Below are 19172 nucleotides of genomic sequence, written 5' to 3' on the forward strand. Positions count from 1 at the left end.
GTAGCCACTCTTCCCACATTTGCTTTTGCTAAATCATGGTATTCCTCATGTAGTTCGCCAGCTCAGTCTGGAGCTAGAGCACATCATATTTTCCTACTGACTCTTAAATTTCCCAGGAGTCTGGGAAACAGGCCAAAAGCTCATCCCTCAGTCTCACAGTATTTGTTATACAACATGAGCCATCCACAGAGAATCCCATTCTGCCTTCCTTCTAGCCTTTCTACCGGATTAACCCCGTTCTTCCAGACTCTAAGCATAACATACAGTCTCACAGAACACATGGGGAGGAGCAAAACAACTTTGCCATAAAAATGGGTTGCATATCTGGAATGGGACATGGGATTTTGAAGGAACTAGTTCCATCCCTTTACACTCTGGAAAACCTTATTCCCTCAGTGACTTGCTTAGAAATCCCTAGATAAACTATTTATTCTCATATAGTAATGGGTGGCTACATCTAAATAGGAAGTCATGGGAGAAAGTCTCTTAAACTAACAGAATTCTAATACGGAAATGTCAGGCATCAGATTAATGAAATAATTTCTGTAAGTCACACCATGCATTGTGTTTGCTTACTCTAGTTGCACTTTGGTTTTAACTTTAGTAGTGTAACAGTTAGCTTTTGCAAAAACTGTGGGCTATATCTGAACACTTTACACATGGTCCCCATGATATCCCTGAGAATCTGTAGTTGCTTCTCGTCCCCCTTTCTCTCCTTTCTCTATATTGTCATCCCAGAATATAGAACCCAGACCAATATGGCTTTCCACACTTGTGCAAAATTAAATTAAAAATTATCTTTTAAAAATGCATGTGGCTCCCTTAAAAACTCTCTGTTGTAAGTCAGGCCACTTACAAAATTGCATCAACTCCTTCAACTCTATGGTGGAAGAGTGGCTGGAACCCTAAAATGTTAGAGCTGCAGCAGATCTTGGGGGCCACTTGGTGTAACTCCTTCATTAAAAAGACTGCAAGTAACAAGGTTCGGGAAAGGAACTGACATATTCCAGTAAACTAGGAATGGCTTAAAGCTTTTGAAGGGTTTCTCATTGCTCTTTGAAAAACATCAAAATTCTTCCCGGGGCTCACAAAGTCTAGTGGCATCTGATCTCTGCAGACCTAGCCGAACACTTTCCTAGCACCCACCCTCTTCTTGAGTTCCAGCTACACAGGTCTTCAGCTTCAGGGCTTCCTCCTTCCTCAGGGCCTTCATCATGCTGTTCTCTCTGTCTAGAATGCTCTGCCCTCTCTACCTCCTGTTCATCTTCAGATCTCAGCTCAAATGCCGCTTCTCCAGAGTCAGACTCCCCAGTTCTCATATCTCCATATATCACCTTTCCTTATTGGTCTTTATCATGGTTAATTTTTACACTTATTTATGTGAGCACTTGGTTCATATCTTCCTGCCCAACTAGACATAAGTTCCATCAGGGCAGGAGTCCTGTGTTTATATTCTCTTTTATAGTCTCAGCACTTAGCACAATGCCTAGGAGAGAATAAGTACTCATTAAAGAGTTATTGACTGAGTGAGTCTATAAACCAAGTTAAAACAAAAGTTTAAATCAAGATAAATCACTATGTAATGAATGGCTCAGTTGAGGGTATAAACTTTCTTTTTGTTTCTAAGCTACTTTATACCCTTGGCCTCTGCTACTGGAATCTTACGGAATTTGAATTCATCTTCACCAAGATGCTATATACTTTATATTGATCAGTAAACAATTTAAAATGTTTTTGTTAAATAAGTAATTGCAAAAGGAGATTTCTACATCACAAGTTTGGATTTGAAGCCAACTTCAATGAAATCATATTGATTAGCCTATAGCTATGGATAGGTTGGGCTCTGCATTGGAGCAAGAAGAGGTGGTAGGAATATGTGTGATGAGAAAAGAAGAGAGAGGAGGGGGCTAATTTAACTACAAAATATCATAGACTTCTTAGAGTGATTGCTCTTATATTGTCCAGATGTCACCTAAAGTAGAGAAGCTAATCTTGGAATTGACAAAGGAAACAGTATAGGCCAAGTTGCAATAGGGGAACTAAATGATACTTAACTAAGTTACACTTAGTATAATTTGCCCAGAATCATCTCCTTAGACTGCTGTAATTACTTTTTTTAGCAGTGGTGGAAAAGTGAGAATATAAAAGGAGAGAACTGGCCAAACCTTGGTGCAAATTTTGAATAATCCCAGGATAGTTCTTCAGCAGCAATGTAATAATTTTTTCTGTTTCCATTGTTGCTGCGAAGGTACCATGCTGCAATGTTGTCAGGATTTCTGGAGGAGTTGATGTCTGTCCTAAGATCAGTTTGGTAAGGGTCATCATAGGCCACAAAATCAAATTCACTATACTCTTCTTCACTGCTCTCTTCCTTCTGCCTTGGAATAATTTCAATGTAATCTCCATCATCTCCACTGAGGCCTACTATGACCAGTGGATTAAATTCTCTTGGTATAGAAGTGTTATTTAATGGAGAGTGTGGTGGAGGAGATGGCATCTGACCAAGATCTGCATAAGGGAAAGTGTGACCAAATTCTGGGAGAAGCAATGACTGACTAGATTCAGAAGTGTGGGATGTCTGATCGAGATCTAGAGGAGGTGATGTCTGCCTGGGATCAAGAGGAAGGGATGTCTGACTGATGTCTGGAGAGAGAGTTGGCTGGTTGAGGTCTGGGGAAAGTGGCATCTGACTGAGGTTTGGGGGAAGAGTCGTCTGGCCAAGGTCTGGAGAAAGGGTTGTCTGGCTGATGTCTGGAGAGAGGGTCTCCTGGCTGAGGTCTGGAGAGAAAGTCTGGCTGAGGTCTGGGGAAAGCGTTGTCCGGCTGAGGTCTGGAGAGAAAGTCTGGCTGAGGTCTGGGGAAAGCGTTGTCCGGCTGAGGTCTGGAGAGAAAGTCTGGCTGAGGTCTGGGGGAAGCGTTGTCCGGCTGAGGTCTGGAGAGAAAGTCTGGCTGAGGTCTGGGGGAAGCGTTGTCTGGCTGAGGTCTGGAGAGAAAGTCTGGCTGAGGTCTGGGGGAAGCGTTGTCTGGCTGAGGTCTGGAGAGAAAGTCTGGCTGAGGTCTGGGGGAAGCGTTGTCTGGCTGAGGTCTGGAGAGAAAGTCTGGCTGAGGTCTGGGGGAAGCGTTGTCTGGCTGAGGTCTGGAGAGAAAGTCTGGCTGAGGTCTGGGGGAAGCGTTGTCTGGCTGAGGTCTGGAGAGAAAGTCTGGCTGAGGTCTGGGGGAAGCGTTGTCTGGCTGAGGTCTGGGGGAAGCGTTGTCTGGCTGAGGTCTGGAGAGAAAGTCTGGCTGAGGTCTGGGGGAAGCGTTGTCTGGCTGAGGTCTGGGGGAAGCGTTGTCTGGCTGAGGTCTGGAGAGAAAGTCTGGCTGAGGTCTGGGGGAAGCGTTGTCTGGCTGAGGTCTGGAGAGAAAGTCTGGCTGAGGTCTGGGGGAAGCGTTGTCTGGCTGAGGTCTGGAGAGAAAGTCTGGCTGAGGTCTGGGGGAAGCGTTGTCTGGCTGAGGTCTGGAGAGAAAGTCTGGCTGAGGTCTGGGGAAAGTGTTGTCTGGCTGAGGTCTGGAGAGAAAGTCTGGCTGAGGTCTGGGGAAAGTGTTGTCTGGCTGAGGTCTGGAGAGAGAGTCTCCTGGCCAGGGTCTGGAGAAAGGGTTGTCTGGCTGAGATCTGGATAGAGGGATGGCTGACTGAGGTCTAGAGAGGTGGTTGTCTGCCAGACTTCAAGTTCCAAGGAAGGGAACGTTTGACTAACATCAGTAGGGAAGGCCTTGTTTCTTAGGTCATAGTCGGGTGTCTGGCTGGGCTCTGGAGGAGGAGATGTGTGACTGGGGACTGTACTGGAGTGCGTTGGATCAGAGTCTTGAATAGGGAATGTTTGATAGTGTTCCTCTGGGCTCACTGTCTGATAAAGATCTGGAGGGGAGCTTGTCTGACTGGTGTCATTTGGGGGGTTTTGATCACCATCAGGAAGTGAGGCTATGAGGCTAAGGTTCATAGAGGGGAATGTCTGATTGAGGTCTGCGGGAAGAGATGTTTCATTGGATGTATGGAGTAACAATGAATGATCATGTCTCCCATCTGAAAATGGGGTGTTGGCCTCTACTCTCAGTGGGTGAAAACTCCTTGGAGATAGAGGAACATGGTGTGCAGGCTTCTCTTCCTTTTTCTTTCTTCGTGTCCTAATTAAAAAAAGGCCTTTCTTCAATCTACTATTTCCTCCATCTTGTCTTCCTTGTAGAGGTTTACGTCTAGTTACAAAAAATGTTGGGTGGCTACTCTGCTTTCCATGCTTGTTTTTAAAAGGGATGTTTTCTCCCCAAGTCCTTGAGTCATTCTGGGGGCTGTTTGGCAGCTTATTAACAGCATTGTCTTCATAAGCATCTTGGATTATTTCATAACTGCCTTTCTCAGAAACCAAATGCCATTCCCCATTCAGAATCTTAGATGGATCCTTTTGTTGTAAGAGTAACGGATCACTGGGAAGGTTCTCCCAGGGCCCTATTCTGGAAGAAGAAGAGTTGCCTTGGCTTAAATGTCTACCAGTTTTATGTGCTGGGAATTCCATCTGGGAGAACCTATGCTTTGTTGCTCGGCCTCTTCCTGCCTTGAATCTTTGACGTTTAGCATGTTCTTGATTTCTGAATTCTTCTGTACCAAATGCAAGCAGGCTTATCCCTGTGACATCTGAGTGTAGAGGATCTTCTATAGGATCTTCAGAATAAGGGCTGGAATGCTTTGCTGTGGGAGGGTTGAGAACTGAGTTCTTATCCAAGCTGGTGTGTTCCAGCGGGGGACCAGCTGTGGTGGCTTCTGGGTGAGGAAGAATTTTCAGAGGTTGTGCAAAGTTATTGGCAATAAGCCTGCTAATGTTACCTGGGGAAGAAGAATTTGAACCAACAGTTCTGTTGGTACCTGGAGGAATGAATTCAGAGTTGTTCTCCAGAGCCAGGGCAGTAAGATTGAACTCATCTTTCTCCTGAGTCGATGATGAATTTCTGAATGACCTGATTCCTAATGATAAAGCCAGTGTGTTCTGGTAATCATAGTCAGCATCATTATTTTTATCTTTGATTTCTGAAGAATCACGCATTTTCCTTGTAGTTATGGATGTAGATCCTGAAGGTTCGTATGTAATCTCATATGAGTCATCATCATAATCCCGGATACACTTGACATCCCTGAATCTCAGCCACAGTTTTTTGCTTCTTGGATTAGAATTCATGGTAGTTAACATCCAAGTTCCTACAAAATAGAGACAGAGAGAACAGAGAGCTCTGAGTACAGCAAAAGATATAAAAACCCTATGGTCCATTGTGGCAGATCATTTCCAGTGAACTTTCATCGGGGATACTGTGGTCTGTGGACCACAACTCATCTGTGAACTGTTGGTTACTGTTCCACAGTGACATAAGGAAAGAAATCGAGAGGAAAGTGTATAGGAAACCTTTTAGCAATTTGACATTTCTATGACATCCGATCATGTGATCAGCATACTTATCTCATTTAACAGAATATAGACCCAACATATTGGTCAGTGAAAATTAGGGAGAAAAAAACTTTCAGCACAGGTAGTTTGAGAGTCACTATTTTAGAATATATTTTTAAAGGGATGAGTCAAGAATGAAATGGGCTTAGAATATCATAAGCATCTTGTAAGTTGCACATTTTGTTAGAGAGCTGGAGTTAGGGGGAAGATGATGATGTTTACCCCCACAAATAAGAGACATATAGATATTTCTAAGTAATAAATAATTCAGGTGGGCCTAGGGCAGTTTTGAGTTTCTTTGAAATGGTATGATTTGCTGGCACACTGAAGATTTCCTGAAAAGTCTTCAATAGTTACCACATGTTGATTGTCTACTGAGTCCTAGGCACTTGGCACATATAACAATTAATGGTCAAAGCAACTCTGTAAGGTGTTATTATTCTGTTTTTCAGATGAGTAAACTGAGGCTCAGTGAGGTGGAGTAATTTGTCCAAGGCTACACAGATATCAAGTGGCAAAGCAGGATTTGAACCCAGGTCTGATGAATTCCAAAGCCCATGTGCTTTCCATGGCACTGCTGTCTCTGAAGCCAGCCTCTAAGGCACTATATCGGGTGATCACTAACCCTAGGGTGGGATGGCTGTCTTATAAAGCTGAAAAAGGCATTTTGATAAAAGAAATGCTCTTTTGTGGCTGAATGCTCACGCTTTCTCCTCAGAGTCATGCCTTATCTTTTTACTGTTGTAGCTTTACTTCTCACTTAGCCCAGAGAAGGATAAATGGAATGCACATTAAAGGACTGGCCCCATTTAAGTAATTAATTCCCCAAACAGAAATCATGAGTAGTACTGAAAAGAAAGCCCGCAAGGGATCAGAGAGAGAAGCCCAGGAACCATGGTAGTCTGGAGAGCTGCAGCAGACTGGGTAGATCAGAGAGTCCCCTTTTAGAGTCCAAGCTCTTACCAACATTATCCATTGTGACAGTCACAGATTCCCCACACATGGGGAAGAGGGTCAAGGTGTCCTCGTGTTTCTTTCCATAGATGAATGAGTGCCCAGTGAAGTGAATGGTCAAAATGTCATTCTGGGTTCCCATACTGCAGAAGTGCCACTGGACGGTGTCATCAAAGCAGAATCCTAGTGTGGGTATGCTCTCAGGCACATAGCCATTGATAGCTGAAAGAGTGAAATTTGTTGAAACATCAGGCCTATGCCAACAAAAGGGAATGTGTCTAATTATACTTACGGTAAATATCCCATTGGTAATTTGGTTGCATCTGAGCAGTGATTATCTGAGATAAGCTTTACCAAATCTAAAGTGTAACTGGAAGATCAAACTCAGACTTTTCAAATGAGAGCTTATTCTCCTAAGTTAGCCAAGGGAGAAATGTCAGGATAAAGACAAAGCCTTTCACATTGATTTATTTATTCATTTTATTTATTCATTTGTTAAGTGTATATTAAATATTTTGTACTCTAGGTTCTGCTTTTAAAGATATTCCAAAGGTAACTTAGAATTTTGTCTAGAGTAATTTTACCTGGAGAAAAAGCATAATATAAGAAATACAGATTCTTGATGCATTAGTTATTTTTTTCTTTTTCTTTTTTTTTTTTAAACATCTTTATTGGAGTATAATTGCTTTACAATGGTGTGTTAGTTTCTGCTTTATAACAAAGTAAATCAGTTATACATATACATATGTCTCCATATCTCTTCCCTCTTGTGTCTCCCTCCCTCCCACCCTCCCTATCCCACCCCTCTAGGTGGTCACAAAGCACCGAGCTGATCTCCCTGTGCTATGCGGCTGCTTCCCACTAGCTATCTATTTTACGTTTGGTAGTGTATATATGTCCATGCCACTCTCTCACTTTGTCCCAGCTTACCCTTCCCCCTCCCCGTATCCTCGACGCATTAGTTATTGAATGCAAAGTAATGTCCCTAAAAATGAAGCCTATTTAGCACATTTTGCAATTTTAATTGCTCTGTCTTAGCATTTATATAATCTCTAGTTTGCACTCAACTATCAAGTTCAGACATTTTCATTCTCTTTCCAAGGGATACAGTTTTTAGTCAGTATCATTGTCTACTTATATACTAAGCATGATAATAATATCACAGATATGATTTCTATAAGGGCAGGGTCCATGTCTGCCTAGGTTACCACTATAGTCCTAATCTTAGTACAATGCCTGGAACTAGGGAGAACTTAAATATTTATCGAATAGCTGACATAATGTGTTTTTAGTTTGTGCCTCATTCAGGAAGCTTTTCTAAATGGTCTATAGCTGCACAAATTTGGGAGCCACTAGCTACCAGTGACTACTGGGCACTCGAAATATGGGTAGTCTGGATTGAGATGTGCTGTGAGTATAAAATACACACTGGATTTCAAAGATGTAGTAAGAAAGTAAATCTCATTAATTTTAATATTGATTATATGTTGAAATGATAATATTTATGATATATTAAATTAAACATTATTAAATAAATTTCATATATTTCTCTTTAATTTTTAATATGCCTATTAGAAAACTTTAAATTATATTTGTGGCTCATATATAATTTCTAACGGACAGCGCTAGTCTAGAGCTATGACAGATTCATTGCCAAAATGAAATTAAGTACAGAAAGCTGAGGCTAACTCCCTGTTTCAAATTATTTTCCTGGCACCTGCCAGTTCTGAGAATCCCCAGTTGTTAGTTGTCTGAAGTTATATGAACAGACCATGGAGAAGCCATCCTCGTACCTGTGGTTACTTATCAGAGAAAGTGATAATAGTGACTCTCAACTCTGAGGAAGGGGATGGTGACCATTGTGGAGAAGTTTGCTTCCAGCTGGCTCAGTGAAATCTCTCCCAGACTTCCCATACCAGTGGCTTTGGGCACTGACTTTAAAAACTGTAGCAAAAGCCTGAACCTTGGCTCAGGGAATTCTTTCTGTTCTGAACTTCTTACTGTGTACTTAAAACTTCTTTATGGATTGACTTTCCAAGACTCTTGTCTCCCCATATGCATTTTGCCTTAGTTTGATTTGACAATCCAATTTTGGATTATTTACCCTGTTTCTGCCCTGGCAGAAATAAGAAATAGACAAGACAAAAAAGTAACTAAAGGAATAAGCATTGTTACATTCATGCTAAAGAGGACTACTTAATATTTCTGCCCTGGCCATAAAGAGTATTCACCTTGCACCCAGTCTAAAATCCCCAGATACCTCTGACCAAGGCCTCTTCCCTCACCATCCATCCCTCACCCTGTTCTTACCTGCTCAGAGCAAGTGCACATGCACATGTGTGCGTGCATGCACACACACACACACACACACACACACACACACACACACACACACACACACACACACACATTTGGAGCAGGAGACCAAGAAGACTTCTAAGGATAACAAGCTTTTTACCTCATGCTGTAAAAAGATTTCTATAATATCACCCAGTAATTTCATCACCAAATCCCTAGACTGGAAGTGAGGGTAAGAGGTGAGTGGATTCTAATCCATGTCTCTTCCTCTAGGAAAGTCACACTTCAACCACAGGAGTGAAAAACTGATGGACAAAAAGAGTGCTCCGACTTACTGCTCATGATGTTTGACTCATAAAACTTGGGGTCATCACGTTTCACCTTCTCAGGATTTTCACAAAACTTGTAGATGTTGTCCTCAATGTACCAGCTCTTGTTCTCATCAAACACAGCAAACATAGCTTGCTGCTCAATGTCTGCTGCCCTCTGGAGGGTAAAAGTGCTGTGTTCAGTGATTGACGTCCTAGCAGATTGATTAACTACAACACTGAGTTCTCAGAAACCAAAGGGGTACAGGTCTTGGGTCCAATGAAGCCATAAATTCAGACATCTGTGAGAGCCCATTGTGTACAAAGCCCTTGTTAGAGCCAAAGGTAGCATGTCAAGGCAAACAGAGCAGATCAGAAAATTCAGAGACTAAAATATCCTAATAGAAAAATCCCATTTCAACGTTAGCAACTGTAATTCTGTTTATCTCTGTTATCACCTTTCAACTCGAATGATTGATTGGATGTGCTCCAAATAGTTGCAAAGGATAAAAAAGAAGGGTGCAGTAGGAAAGTTTTATATCTCTCCCTACCTGTTTCCTTTCCCAGCTCAATAAATTAGGGTCTTCCAAATGCCTCTTTCTGCTTTTTCTAGGCATATATTTATTTTATATGGCTTGGGATGAGACTTCTTTGATTGTAGCTTAGCCTAATTGGGAATTTTAAGTTAATGATATGAGGCTTTTATTCTTCAATGAAGATAAGCTCAGAAGATCCATATCTTTGTTCACCTTCTTTTGTATAAATTGGTGTTGCTAGAGATAGACCATTGTCTGGGTTCAACTTCATGAGAAGCTATGTCTGCAAGCTACGTCTGCCTGTATCTCCTTTCTCTCCCTATTGCAGGTCTCTAAAAATAACAAGGACTGGTACAGAGCTTTACACTTTTACCAGATGGTATCTCATTGAGCCGTGAAACAACCCTATAAAATTTTTAGGAGGGGGTAATACCCTTTTTTTTTTTTTTTAATTTTATTTATGTGTTTATTTATTTATTTATTTGGTTGTGTCGGGTCTTAGTTGCAGCAGGCGGGCTCCTTAGCTGCAGCTCATGGGCTTCTTAGTTGTGGCATGCAAACTCTTAGTTGCAGCATGCATGTGGGACCTAGTTCCCTGACCAGGGATCGAACCCTGGGCCCCCTGCATTGGGAGCGTGAGTCTTAACCACTGCACCACCAGGTAATACGCTTTTGATGAAAGGAAGAAATTAAGAGAAACTAGCACGGACAGATCTGGAATTTGAAACAAACAAAAAAAATACAGTTTCACACTGTAGACTTGCCTTCTCCAGTGAAAGTCCATATGGAAATAGACAAGACAAAAAAGTAGCTAAAGGAATAAGCATTGTTACATTCACACTAAAGAGGACTACTTAATATTTTCTGGTTCTCTAGAAGCAAAAGCCCCATTATTTAACAAGGAGAACTAATCTGTTCCAGTCAGAAGAAATTCCTGGAATTTCTGAAAGGTTACTTCAAGGACAAAATACCTGTATGCCTCGCTTATCCAAGGATCTGCTCTTACAAATTAGAAGTAGCCCTATCAGCCCAGAGGCAATGTCCCTTGTGATGTCCACATTACTGTAGTATGGTCTTGTTAAGCACTGAGCGTCGTTTTCCGTGGGTTCATCAGACTCTAGGATGTTCCACTTATAAGTATAGGTTTCCCCTGGTTGAACTGCTTTGATCATGGTGTTACTGCCTGAAAGAAAATATAGTCAAAATTGTTTTTGATTTTCAAAATTATTTCATGGAAATAAATTAAATAAACAAATAAGTAAATAAGAAATGAATGAATAATTTAAAATCATTGAGCTCTTGTTAGAATCAATGTTGGGAAAGGAATATTATTTTTATATTAAGTTCCACGTGATAGAACTCTGGATAGCATGTAGCTATTACATATTCGTCCACTAGAGGCCACTTATGGCACTAACAAAGGACACCATATTTTGTAATCATTAGGATAAACAAAATCCCTGAAGTGAGCAGTGTTTGGTTGTGACTCTGAGGATACCCCTATATGTGTACTACCTGACTGTATAAGTTATACTACTGGGCAAGGAGGACAGTAGAAAATTACGGCAACCTCTCAGAAGTCAATAGTTTCATTCAGTAGAAGTGAAAGGTTCAAACCTGAGGTGGAGGAAGAGTTGACTTCATCTTCATAAGGAGAGAAGGTCACACCATGAGGGTAAATGCTGTAGCTGCGGCTGGCCATATTTTTGAACATGATCTACAAAATTAACTCAAATTCATTATTTCAGGATTTAAGGTCAATCATGAGAACAGAGGATGCTAGCTTTGCATATTTACTCGTGGGATAGTGTGTGTGTGTTTATGTCAGTGCAAACTAATGCTGTTTATCTGAGTGGCAACCTCTCCCCATCACCTGACAGATGCGTTTGAGAGAGTTCCACTCACATAGTAAGGTGGAAAATGGAAAGAGAAGTCTAACCTTAGAAGTGACATTTTCCTCACAGTATATCACTCTCTCCAAGTTGGTCGCCATCCCCTGTCCCCTCTCCTTTCAGCTTGGACCACATCTGCCTTTGAATCTGCTCCTTCTCTTCTCTTAGACCATGATCACCTTCTCCAGCCTGCCAGATCCCCCAGAACCCTGTCATCAAGTCATCTCCTTGATGGGGCACAGAAAATAGCCAGATCCTGAATTGCCAATGAGGCATATTTCCACTTTCTAAGAGTACCTAAAAGGGATCAGAAATGAGGGAAGGAAAAGAGAACAGAGAAAGGCTGCTTTCTGTCCTTTTGTTATTTTTTAAATGAACAGAATTGGCCTTGTCTGTAGATATCCTCTTGGTTCATTCCCATGAAGAGGTGAAGGGAGGAGCTTTATGCACACAGGAGTCCTAGTTAGCCTGCTGAATCTTCAGAAGAGAATTTTAATCTTATCTTCTACTTGCTTGCCAAAGCATCTGGATCATCCTTAATCTGCAGATTATCTGCATTCTAGAATCTTGCCAAAGATTGCAACTTTCAATTCTCTGCAGTCTAGTTCTTATCAGAAGGTAAGGTGATGATGTGACACAGCATTTAAGGAAAACTGTCTGAAGAACACTCAGTGTTCTTGAAACATATCAAAATTTACCTGCATCAGAGACCAATCATCAGAGAACTACATACCTAGACCACATTGATGAATTGTTTTCATTCAGTTGGGTTATGTTCTCAGCTATAATGAGAAACATTATTTTAAAAAGCTTTGTAACTTTTAAATTTATAAATTTATTGTACCAGTAGGAAGTTATCAAGGATTCCATCTACTACATCACACAGCACCCTCTTTTTTAAGGATCCATGGGAGAAATTCCTCTTAAGTCTCAACAGCAGGGGAAACTGTGCTTCTTTTATGACTACTGTGACTCCTGCCCTGACCTAGTTCCCTTTTTACTTCGGCTGCTAGAAAGCTTAGGACAAAATTTGTTGACAACATTATAGGAGCATATGGTATGTGTTTCATCATACTTATCTTACCCTTGGCTTTATTTTCTTTGTCCCCATATTATCCTTCACCCCAATTACACTGGCTCCTTGTTTTATTCCTTTATAATTTGATAAACTGTCTCAGATTGTTTGTATTATGAGATAGGCTACAATAAGCACAAATACTAAATAAAAATTAAAGCTGCATTTTAATTAAAACTTATATGGACACATTAAAAAAATAACCAGTACTTATAATCTTGTTTTCACTATTTAATTTCTTCCATGGTTCTATATTTCTGTTACTTACTTTAAGTGTGTCTCTGACCTGGGCTCGGATAATAGGGCCCAAGATCCCCCCATCTTCTTTGCTATTGGGATTCTCCAGGCGTTTGGTGAAGGATGCATCTTGGTACTGTTTGTAGACAACCTTCTTATAATGTTTTCCAATTTGGTTTGAGAAATTATCCAAATGCAGAGATCTGTACTTTCTTAAAGTGAAATAAAATTTAAAAGATTAAATCATTTTCTCAAGTAGAGACCCCAGTATGATAGGGAAACCCTTATGCTTAGAAGTTCTGCTATTGAATTAGCTAAAATGCTAGTTTCCTTAAGGAAAACAAACAAACAAACAAACCTTAATGTGGTTTGCAAAGTCCTGATACCTTCTCTCTAGTTGGAAAACTGGAAACCTCTGATCTGTCTCCTCCACCATTGATAAAGTCTTAATCATGGTTAGAACCAGCTACTTAGATCTTCCTGTCACTATGGTTTCTAGAGTAGACCTTCGCTATCTCTGAAAGGTCTACCTGGATGAAAGGATAAGATACACTATGAATTTTTCTTAAGTATTTCTTATCACTTAACTTATGATATCCTTATTGGCTTTCCAGGTATTTCTCAATCTCTAAAAGCACAATCCCACTCTAGGAAGCTTCTGCTGTCTTTATTAAACATAAGTTCTGTGCTGTTGGGCGATCTCTTCTACCATCCACCCAATCCTGGTGCCATCTGAAAACCAACTGCCTTCACCCATCTTCTGTAGCTACTGCAATAAATGATTTAGGGGAGGCAACATGAACCACTTTCCCCCTTAGTCCTTTTTATAGCCTTAGTTTGCAAAAGCAGAGTTCCATGGTAGAGTTTATCCATTTTATGCGTTTATTTTACACAATAAAAATCACTGACTGCTGCTAGAGAGTTCTGGATTCTTATCTCAACCCCACTTCCCTAACCCTTCCTGCATTTTCTAAATATTCACTTGTATTAATTTCATGTGTATAATTCCAGAGCATCTTTATGCAAATATGACTTGCAAATATAAATATTCTTATCCTTTCACTCCTTTAACAAAAGGCAGCTATTTATATATTCCATACTATACCTTGAAGTTTTTTTGCATTTTTCCAGCTGTATTGAGGTATAATTGACAAATGTATGTATTTAAGGTGTACAACATAATAATTTATATATGAATATATGAGACTACCACAGTCAAGCTAATTACCACTTCCATCACCTCACCTAGTTACTAATATTTTTAAATTTTGAGAACACTTAAGATCTACTGTCTTAACAAATTTCAAGTGTACAATACAGTGTTATTAACTATAGTGTTACTAACTATAGTTAATATACTGCACTGTTTGTTAGGTCTCCAGAACTTATTTATTTTGAAACTGAAGGTTTGTATACTTTGATCAACATCTCTGCATTCCCCTCACCTCCCAGCCCCTGGCAACCACCATTATACTCTCTGCTTCTACGAGTTCGACTTTTTTAGATTCCACATATAAGTGAGATCATGCAATATTTGTAATTCTGTGTCTGGACTATTTCACTTAGCCTAATGCCTGCAGGTTTATCCATGTTGTTACAAATGGCAGGATTTCCTTCTTTTTTAAGGCTGAATGATATTCCATTGTATATATAAACCATATTTCTAAAAATTCATTTATCCATTGATAGACACTCAGGTTGTTTCCATATGTAGGCTATCATGGATAACACTGCAATGAACATGGGAGTGCAAATATCTCTTTGATATACTGATTTCATTTCCTTTGGATATATACCCAGAAGTGGTAGTTCTATTTTTAATTTTTTGAGGAAGCTCCTTACTGTTTTCCATAAAGGCTGCACCAATTTACATTCTCACCAACAGTGTACAAGGATTCCATTTTCTCCACACCCTCATCCACAGTTGTTACCTCTTTTTCATCCTAGTTATTCTCATAGGTATGAGGTGATATCTCATCATGGATATGATTTGCATTTCGCTCATGATTAGTGATGCTGAACACCTTTTCATATGCCTGTTGGCCATTTGTATGTTTTCTTTTTTTTTACCACAGTTGACAATTTTAATTTTTTAATTTTTAAAATTTATTTATTTATTTATTGGCTGTATTGGGTCTTCATTGCTGTGTGTGGGCTTTCCCTAGTTGTGGCAAGTGGGGGCTACTCTTTTGTTGCGGTGCACGGCCTTCTCATTTCAGTGGCTTCTCTTGTTGCAGAGCACGGGCTCTAGATGCGCAGGCTCAGTAGTTGTGGCGCACAGGCTCAGTTGCTCCGTGGCATGTGGGATCTTCCCGGACCAGGGATCGAACCCGTGTCTCCTGCATTGGCAGGCAGATTCTTAACCACTGCACCACCAGGGAAGTCCCTGTATGTTTTCTTTAGAAAGATGTCAGTTTAGATCCTTTGCCCATTTTTTAAATCAGGCTATTTTTGTTTGTTTGTTTTGCCTTTGAGTTACATGAGTTCCTTTTATATTTTGGATATTAACCTCTTATCAGATATATGGTTTGCAAATATTTTCTCCCATTCTGTAGGTTATATTTTTATTTTGTTGATTGTTTCTTTTGCTGTGCAGAAGTTTTTCAGCTTGATGTAGCCCCACTTGTTTATTTTTGCTTTTGGTACTTATGCTTTTGGTGTCATACCCCAAAAAATCATTGCCGAGACCAATGTCAAAGAGATTTTCTGTTATGTTTTCTTCTAGTGGTTTTATGGTTTCAGGTATTACATTTAAGTTTTTAATTTATTTTGAGTTAATTTTTGTCTATGCTGTAAGTTAAGGGTATAATTTTATTTTTTGCATATGGATATCCAGTTTTTCCACCATCATTTATTGAAGAGACTGTCCTTTCCTCATTGTGTATTCTTAGTGCCCTTGTCCAAGATTAGTTGACCATATATGCATGGGTTTATTTCTGGGCCCTTACTTCTGTTCATTTGCTATATGTGTCTGTTTTTATGCCATTATTATACTGTTCAATTACTATAGCTTTGTAATATAGTTTGAAATCAGGAAGTATGATGCCTCAAGCTTTGCTCTTCTTGCTCACGATTGCTTGGGATATTCAGGGTCTTCTGTGGTTTCATCTGAATTTTAGAATTGTTTTTTTTTTCTATTTCTTTGAAAAATGTTATTGGAATTTAATAGGGATTGCCTTGAATCTGTAGATCCCTTTGTGTAATGTGGGCATTTTAACAAAGTTAATTCTTCTAATCCATAAACACGGGACATCTTTGTATTTGATTGTATCTTCTTCAATTTCTTTCATTGTTGTCTTATAGTTTTCAGTGTGTAGCTCTTTCACTACCTTGGTTAAATTTCCTAAGTGTTTTATTCTTTTAAAAAAATTCTATTGTAAATGGAAGTATTTTCTTAATTTCCGTTTGGATTGTTCATTGTTAGTGTATATAAATTCAACTGATTTTCATTATGTTCATTTTGTTTTGTTTGTTCATTATGAGTTATTTTCATAAATGGGTGTTGAATTTTGTCAAAAGCTTTTTCTGCATCTATTGAAATGATCATATGGTTTTTATCCTTCAATTTGTTAATATGTGTATCACATTGATTGATTTGCGTATATTGAAGAATCCTTGCATCCCTGGGATAAATCCCACTTGATCATGGTGTATGATCCTTTTAATGTGCTGTTGGATTCTGTTTGCTAGTATTTTGTTGAGGATTTCTGCATCTATATTCTTCAGTGATATTGGTCTATAATTTTCTTTTTTTGTAGTATCTTTGTCTGGTTTTGGTATCAGGGTGATGGTGGCCTCATAGAATGAGTTTGGGAGTGTTCCTTCCTCTGAAATTTTTTGAAAGAGTTTGAGAAGGATGGGTGTTAGCTCTTCTCTAAATGTTTGATAGAATACACCTGTGAAGCCATCTGGTTCTGGATGAAGAGTTTTAATCACAGTTTCAATTTCATTACTTGTGATTGGTCTGTTCATATTTTCTATTTCTTCCTGGTTCAGTCTTGGAAGGTTACACCTTTCTAAGAATTTGTCCATTTCTTCCAGGTTGTCCATTTTATTGGCATAGAGTTGCTCGTAGTAGTCTCATATGATGCTTTGTATTTCTGTGGTGTCCTTTTAACTTCTTTTTTATTTCTAATTTTATTGATTTGAGTCCTCTCCCTCTTTTTCTTGATGAGTATGGCTAAATGTTTATCAACTTTGTTTATCTTCTCAAAGAACCAGCTTTTAGTTTTATTGATCTTTGCTATTGTTTTCTTTGTTTCTATTTCATTTATTTCTGCTCAGATATTTATGATTTCTTTCCTTCTACTAACTTTGGGTTTTGTTTTTCCTTCTTTCTCTAGTTCCTTTAGGTGTAAGGTTAGATTGTTTGAGATTTTTCTTGTTTCTTGAGGCAGGACTGTATTGCTATAAACTTCCCTCTTAGAACTGTTTTTGCTGCATCCCATAGGTTTTGGATCATCATGTTTTCATTGTCATTTGTCTCTAGGTATTTTTTGATTTCCTCTTTGATTTCTTCAGTGATCTCTTGGCTATTTAGTAACGTTTGTTTGGCCTCCATGTGTTTGTGTTTTTTATGGTTTTTTCCCTGTAATTTATTTCTAATCTCATAGCATTGTGGTCAGAAAAGATACTTGATATGATTTGAATTTTCTTAAATTTACCAAGGCTTTATTTGTGACCCAAGATGTGATCTATCCTGGAGAATGTTCCGTGTGCACTTGAGAAGAAAGTGTAATCTGCTGTTTTCGGATGGAATGTCCTATAAATACCAATTAAATCTATCTGGTCTGTTGTGTCATTTAAAGGTCATGTTTCCTTATTAATCTTCTGTCTGGATGATCTGTCCATTGGTGTAAGTGAGGTGTTAAAGTCCCCCACTGTTATTGTGTTACTGTCAGTTTCCTCTTTTATAGCTATTAGCATTTGCCTTATGTATTGAGGTGCTCCTATGTTGGGTGCATATATATTTATAATTGTTATATCTTCTTCTTGGATTGATCCCATGATCATTATGTAGTATCCTTCCTTGCCTCTTGTAACATTCTTTATTTTAAAGTCTATTTTTTCTGATATGAGTATTGCTACTCCAGGTTTCTTCTGATTTCCATTTGCATGGAATATCTTTTTCCATCCCCTCACTTTCAGTCTGTATGTGTCCCTAGGTCTGAAGTGGGTCTCTTTTAGACAGCATATATATCGGTCTTGTTTTTGTATCCATTCAGCGAGTCTGTGTCTTTTGGTTAGAGCATTTAATCCATTCACATTTAAGGTAATTATTGATATGTATGTTCCTATGACCATTTTCTTAATTGCTTTGGGTTTGTTTTTGTAGGTCTTTTTCTTTTCTTCTGTTTCCCACTTAGAGAAGTTCCTTTAGCATTTGTTGTAGAGCTGGTTTGGTGGTGCTGAATTCTCTTAGCTTTTCCTTGTCTGTAAAGCTTTAGATTTCTCCATCGAATCTGAATGAGATCCTTGCCGGGTAGAGTAATCTTGGTTGTAGTTTCTTCCCTTTCATCACGTTAAATATGTCATGCCACTCCCTTCTGGCTTGTAGAGTTTCTGTTGAGAAATCAGCTGTTAACCTTATGGGAGTTCCCTTGTACGTTATTTGTCATTTTTCCCTTGTTGCTTTCAATAATTTTTCTTTGTCTTTAATTTTTGTCAGTTTGAATACTGTGTGTCTCGGCACGTTTCTCCTTGCGTTTATCCTGTATGGGACACTCTGCGCTTCCTGGACTTGGGTGGCTATTTCCTTTCCCATGTTAGGGAAGTTTTCGACTATAATCTCTTCAAATATTTTCTCTGGTCCTTTCTCTCTCTCTTCTCCTTCTGGTACCCCTATAATGCAAATGTTGTTATGTTTAATGTTGACCCACAGGTCTCTTAGGCTGTCTTCATTTCTTTTCATTCTTTTTTCTGTATTCTGTTCTGCAGCAGTGAATTCCACCATTCTGTCTTCCAGGTCACTTATCCGTTCTTCTGCCTCAGTTATTCTACTAATGATTCCTTCTAGTGTATTTTTCATTTCAGTTATTGTATTGTTCATCTCTGTTTGTTTGTTCTTTAATTCTTCTAGGTGTGTGTTCTTTAATTTTTCTAGGTCTTTGTTAAACATTTCTTGCACCTTCTCGATCTTTGCCTCCATTCTTTTTCCGAGGTCCTGGATCATCTTCACTACCATTATTCTGAATTCTTTTTCTGGAAAGTTGCCTATCTCCACTTCATTTAGTTGTTTTTCTGGGGTTTTATCTTGTTCCTTCATTTGGTACGTAGTCCTCTGCCTTTTCATTTTGTCTATCTTTCTGTGAATGTGGTTTTTGTTCCACAGGCTGCAGGATTGTAGTTCTTCTTGCTTCTGCTGTCTGCTCTCTGGTGCATGAGGCTCTCTTTCTTCTGTTT

General features: G+C 39.3%; 1 protein-coding gene across 2 annotated transcripts in view; it reads right to left on the reverse strand.

Moving 5' to 3' along the window:
* F5 (coagulation factor V) overlaps positions 1-19172 on the reverse strand; it is an 81245-nt gene that overhangs the window by 19658 nt on the left and 42415 nt on the right. For both annotated transcript variants that reach the window (XR_011073619.1, XM_068541217.1), the window contains exons 8-13: positions 12802-12982; positions 11184-11283; positions 10538-10749; positions 9058-9208; positions 6434-6646; positions 2166-5226 (exon numbers count right to left, since the gene is read on the reverse strand). Coding sequence is in view for 1 of the 2 variants with exons in the window: in XM_068541217.1 (XP_068397318.1) it covers positions 2166-5226; positions 6434-6646; positions 9058-9208; positions 10538-10749; positions 11184-11283; positions 12802-12982 (3918 nt within the window). In the remaining variant the exon portion in view is untranslated. The remainder of the gene's footprint in view (positions 1-2165; positions 5227-6433; positions 6647-9057; positions 9209-10537; positions 10750-11183; positions 11284-12801; positions 12983-19172) is intronic.

This window comes from Eschrichtius robustus, chromosome 3 (genome assembly GCF_028021215.1).
Source record: "Eschrichtius robustus isolate mEscRob2 chromosome 3, mEscRob2.pri, whole genome shotgun sequence".
NCBI classification, from domain to species: Eukaryota; Metazoa; Chordata; class Mammalia; order Artiodactyla; family Eschrichtiidae; genus Eschrichtius; species Eschrichtius robustus.